We start from the raw sequence: 5,804 nt of genomic DNA, 5'->3' as shown, positions 1-5,804 counted from the left end.
CATCCCATGGGGTAGGTGCCACCTGTGGGGACATGGACGGGGGTCCTCAGTCACCCTACCCCACAGGATGGAGCAAAGCCAGGAAATCTCATGGCAGCCTCTGATCGTGTTTCTCAGGGAACTCAGAGATAGTGCTGATCGCAGGGCTCAGTGCTGGGCTGCTCGCAGCCATGGCCATGGCTGCCATCATCGCGATTTGGGTGTGGAGATGCAGGTGAGTCTCTTTCTGCCCCATGGAGCAGCAGTGGGAGAGAAGGGAGGAAATGCCCCAGGGGTTTGCTGCACTTAGCATCAAAGCTTCTGCTTTGGGGGCGGCTGCTGTCTGCACCCCCATGAAGTCTCTTCCATGGAGTATCCATGAGCCATCCTCCTCTCATTTCAGAAAGCACCAGCAGATGGAGGAATCAGAGTCCAGGAACTCCATCCTGAGCAAAGAAGCTTAGCCCAGCAGGGAGACAATGGACCTGTGTCCTTCTACCACTCACACAGACAAAAACTCTTACCTTTTTCTGCTTTGATAAAATTCTGGGCACTGCCAAGTGCAAGACCAACTTGACCTGGAAATACAGGGGGGAAACCTGGGAGGCTTCTGACCCACTTCAGTTTGCTAAGCAGACAAGGCTGCAAGTGAGACCTTCTCACTCATGGCACACAATCACCTCTTACCTCATGGTAATGTCCTGTCCACCCACTGAGGCTCTTTAGGCATCTGAATGCCCAGTGGCAATTATCTCCCAGTTTTGGTACAATAACAACTTTATCAGTAGACAGTAAGCAGTGCCCTTCTACTGTCGCTTTCTACTATTTTTTCCTAAAAGCTACCTTTATTAACCCTGTTCCAGAAATATTTGTGCTGAGACTGAACTGTTCCACACAGACTAACGGCACCTGGCCACAAACCATTTTACAAAGTGCTGAGTAACAGCGAAACTCCAATGTAGTCCGTGGGAGCTGCAGATGTGTATAAAATGAAATTAAAACATTCATGTTTTCACTAAGAACCATGCCTTTCCTCAGGATTTGGATGGGCTCGGGGGGGTTTTGACCAGCTGCAAATGGAGCCTGGAGTACCACTGAATTATTGGTGCTAATTGAAGGGAACACCAAAGCAAAAACAAACAACCAAAAAAGTGTGTATATACAAACACGTTCTTACATATTTCATGGAAATAAGCAACTGTTCATGGGGAGGTAAAGTGCCCACAAGCCTCCCAATTAAGGATAAAAAGGAAGTCAATCTCCCATCGGAGACAGCGGAGTTCAGACAGGCATAGGAAGGAATTTAGTTTGTGCTGCCAATCAACCACACACTTGAATGTGCGGCTTCAAAAGGGTTGGTTTCACAGGACAACTTCCTGGCAAAGTTTCACAGGAAAAGTCTCTGGCAGCCATGTGCAAGCCAACTATCAGCTGAGTCAGAAGAAAACCTGGCTGGCCTGTGGCCACATCCACCACAACTCTGCCAGGGCTGGTTGTCCCCTGGCCAAACCCTGTGAACCACAGTGCTGTGGGCAGGACTGAATTTCCCTGACAGTCAGAGTCACCTGCTGGCACCAAAGGGCTCCAGGATCTTGCTGCAGAAGTGAAGTAGAACCTCTCACATTCCTTCCTGAGCTAGGACAGACAAATGAAACTTTCAGCTGCAGGCAGGGCTCAGTGGGGGCTGGGAGCCCACAGCCTCAGCACCTACAGGGCACACAGGGCAATTCATCTCCCAAACAGAATGAAACACGTTGCAGCACTCAAAGGACATGGCAAGATGAAGTTTACCCACCAAACCTGGAGAGCAGATGCAGTTGGTGAGCAAACCTGGTAAGAAAAGGCAGATGTGTGCATGACCTCCTAAGAGCCTCTACAATAACATGCACCCAAACACCCAGAACCGGGGAGGTGTCTGCAAGTGTTTATTCACAGCCCCAAAGAGACCCTACAATAACACATACACACAGAGACAGGTTTTCTGAGAGGTCTTCAGGCATTTTGCCCTAGCCCACTGGGTGCTCATGTCTACATACCCAGTGCAGCACGCAGAAGCACTGCAGCCCTGCCCCAACTCACGCAGGGCCACCTCTGGGCTCGGAGGGATTACAGCCCTCACCTGAGGGGGGACTGCAAGGACCAATGGCCACCCAAGGGGACTGCAAGGACCAATGTTACCTGCAGGGCACGGGAAGACCAGAAGTGTGAACACTGTGGTGCAATGGCTAAACATCCCCTGGGTGATGCTGAAATGAGCTGCTGGGGAAGTGGGATCATTGGTGCCATTTCTGGGCCTGCCAGACCACCACAGCATCCCTACTTCTCCATGGGACAGCTCCACGGAAGGGAAGGGGTTCAGTGTTTGGAGGCTACTGGGACACGCCTCCCCTCCCAAACTTCCCCTTGGCTGTGGTTTCGGTTCTGCCTGTGCCCCCAATGCGGGCACCCCCAGGAAAGGGGAAGAGAAAATGTGGGGTAAGGAGAGGCACCAGGGGATGCCCAGGGAGGAGCAGAGGGTAGGGGACATTGTGGGGGCAAGGCTGGCTCTGATCACCCCATTGTCCCTCCAGTGCTGGATACTGGTGACAATGGGGACAGAGCAGCATTCCTCTTCCCATGCCCAGGGGGCATTTGAGGAAGGGAACAGGGTTCCACACCAAAGATGATGGGAAGGGGAGTGCAAGGCTGCAGCTCAGCCTCAGGCCCTCTCCTGGGGGCATTTACAGGAGAGTTGGAGCTCCCCAGCACTGTTCCTGCAGCTGTGGGCTGGGCAGGAACTGCTTGTCGCTTCCTCCTTGGGGAACCCCATCCCCAGGATTATGCAGGTGGTGCAGGAAGAGCCTGAGCCGGAGGTGTCAGAGGGAGCCCAAAGCAGCCCTTCTCCTCGTGTGGGCCTGAGAGGACAGCGGCTGTCTTTCTCCAGTTGGGGCTGAAACCCAAAAGCCATCATCACCTCCACTGGAGCTAACACATCCCACAAGAATGGCGATGGGTGGGGAGAGGCAGTCAGGAGGATCCAGCTCAGCTCCTCGAGCACCTGTTTTTCTCTTAGTACCATTTCCTGGGCCTCCGTTTCCCTGCCCTCTCCTCCCAGCTGGGCTCTCCACAGCCCCAGCCTGTTGACACTCTATGCTCAAGACCTTATTTCAGCTGTCCTCCCTCCCACGCGGCCCCAGCCCGCAGCTCAGGACCTCTGGGGGCCCTCCCAACACATCTGCAGCCAGCCCAATTGGCGGAGAGCCACAGCTGTGAGTGCTGAGCTGCGTTGGAGCCTGGGACCCCACGGGTACTTCCTCCTCCTGCAGTCAGTGCTGCTGCTTCGGCCTGGCTGCGTGCACCATGCAGCATCCTCACCTCTTCCTCTTTCTCCCCCTCCTCCTCCCTGGGACATGGGCAGACCCAGAGGGTAAGTGGGAGCCCTGGCTCCCCCCAACCGCTCTCACTCCCCTGTCACTGGACCCCACAGTTCCTCAGGGGAGGCACAGCCAGGCCACCGTCCCCTGCATGGGAAGGATGATTCCCAGTATCAAAGGGCCACCCCCACCCCCTGCACAGCACCCAAAGGTGCCCTGTCCCTGCCTACCTTCCTTGTTCCTGCCTCCAGCTTGGGGCTTCATGCCCCACTGGCTCCAACACGTGGGCTCAGGCACCCAAGCAGAAGTGGGGCCGGGGTTTCCAGCCAGGTCTTGGGTGTTGGGCATCCCCCAAAGGTACCTTTCTCCTGCAGGGAGCCCCTGGGTGCCAGGGGGGTCTCAGCTCCACCTCTGGCTGTGGGCACCTTCCAGTGGACTCTTGTTTGTTGGGGAGCTGCACCTGCGAGAGGGTGTTTTGAGCTCTGCCGTTGCACAGAGCGTTTCACCACAACCCCATGAGACCTCACATTTCCGGGGGGACAGCAGCAGACATTGGAACACTGGATTGATCTCTGGGCTGGGCTACTCTCCTGCCCCTGTCAGAGTTTGGTCTCCTTGAGCTCCCAATGCTCACGAGCCCCCAGACCAGGGTGAAATGCCCTTTCCCCTCCTCCATCCTCCAAGTCCTCTGAACTGTGTGCAGGTCTCTGGCAGATCCAGCTCCTAGCACAGGTGGTTCTCTGAGGGGATCATCACCCCAAATAAGCACTGAGGTGCCCCCCACCATCTGCTCCACACAGCCAGACAGCAAGTGCTGGGCAGAAGGAAGGCAGGAGGGGACGAGGTGCCTGAAATGATATATGGGAGAGAAATACCTTGCTGAAAGTAAAATAGAGAAGGAAAAAAAGCAGTGGGGGCAGAGGAAGTTCAAACAGGAAAGCAACCCTGAAGGGAGCGAGGAGGTGGGAGTCCACCGAAGACATGGCTGAGGGGTTGCCCAGACAGGGCCAGCTGCAGGCTGCTGGAGGTCCCCTTGGTGTGGGGTGAAGAGCATAGAATAGTTTGGGTCAGAAGGGACCTTTAAAGGTCATCTAGTCCAACCCTCCAGCAATGAGCAGGGACGACATCAACCAGATCAGGTTGCTCAGAGCCCCGTCCAGCCTGATCTTGAATGTTTCCAGGGATGGGGCTTCTACCACCTCTCTGGGCAACCTGTGCTAGGGTTTCACCAGCCTCATCATAACAAATTTCTTCCTTATATCTGGTCTGAATCCCCTGTTTCCTCTCCAGCCCCCCACTCATCTCCTGTTTCCTGCAGCCCTTCCTATCCCCATCCTTTTTCCCAGCAGAGTCACAGGTTCTTCAGCTGCTCCAGACCAACCTCTTCACCAACATCAGCTCTGCCGAGGTATCCATGGTGGCTTTCCTAGGGGACCTGCCCATCTTTGTGCTGGATCCTGCCTACTGGAGCATCCACTTCCACTGGCCCTGGGCCCGCCAGGCCACAGACGAGGGTGATGCAGAGACGATCATGTCCCACTACAAAATCTTTCTGCGCAATATGGTCCGATTCGTGCATGAAATCGCCCAGCAGGCGCAACTGGACTGTGAGTAGGACAACCCCAGCCAGAGCCCCAGTCCCTTTCCTTGGGTTCCAGCTGTGCCCTCTTCCCCACTGGGGTGGCATTTGTGGGGTCTCATAGGGTAGAACAGCTCCTGAAAGGGTCATGGGAAATGCTGCAGCTGACGGGGCACATGGTGAGCAGGGGCGGGGAGGGCAGCGCACCAAAAACACCCCTCAGGGCTCCTGCCATCAGGCATGGAGAAACCCCTCTGCACATCGGGAAGCTGCCACCAAATTTACTGGAGCTGCAGGAGCTGCATGGCACAGATTACAGAAAGAGAAATTTGGGGGCAAATACTATGGGTGACAACATTCTGATTCAGCAACCAGTCCGTGCCAACTGGCTCGATATCCACGCCAACCTTCCAAGGGGACTGAGGGCTTGCAGGGTGTCCTGGGGCTTCCTGAAGCTTGGCCCCATGCCCTCCTGCCCATTGCACCCTGCTGCCCATCACACCCCTGCACATGCTTCCAGCTATGTTCTGCCCCATGCCACCCATGTCCAACATGCTCACAGGACCTCTCAACTGGCTCTGCCCTTGACAGACCCATTGGTGGTCCAGATCCGTGCGGGCTGTGTGCTGCACCCCAATAGGACAAGCTGGGGCTTCACGCATGTTGGGGAGGGCGGCAGAGACCTCGTATCTTTTGATATGGAGAGGCAGCGCTGGGAGCTCCAACGGCCATCCTCGCTAGCAGAGCTAGTCAGCAAGGCCCTGACCAGCAAGAAGGCCATCACGGGGATCCTGGAGCACCTCCTCTCCATCTCCTGTCAGAGCCACATCCTCAGCCTGTGCAAGTATGGGAGGGCTGATCTGGAGAGACAAGGTGAGACCACCCCGACCCTG

At 55.7% G+C, this 5,804-nt stretch overlaps 1 protein-coding gene across 1 annotated transcript; it reads left to right on the top strand.

The window, feature by feature from the left end:
* Positions 1 to 3,318: 3,318 nt before the first annotated feature.
* Positions 3,319 to 5,784, top strand: LOC104523147 (antigen-presenting glycoprotein CD1d-like; the record flags this gene model as incomplete). The annotated part of the gene is made up of 3 exons (XM_029084413.1): positions 3,319 to 3,385; positions 4,682 to 4,939; positions 5,503 to 5,784. Coding segments are annotated over exons 1-3 (607 nt in total), but the record flags the coding sequence as incomplete, so codon positions are not given.
* Between the last annotated feature and the right edge of the window lie 20 nt (positions 5,785 to 5,804).

The sequence above is a fragment of the Antrostomus carolinensis genome, unplaced genomic scaffold, assembly GCF_000700745.2.
Source record: "Antrostomus carolinensis isolate BGI_N321 unplaced genomic scaffold, ASM70074v2 scaffold40973, whole genome shotgun sequence".
NCBI lineage: Eukaryota > Metazoa > Chordata > Aves > Caprimulgiformes > Caprimulgidae > Antrostomus > Antrostomus carolinensis.
This window is presented reverse-complemented; position numbering and strand designations above follow the sequence as displayed.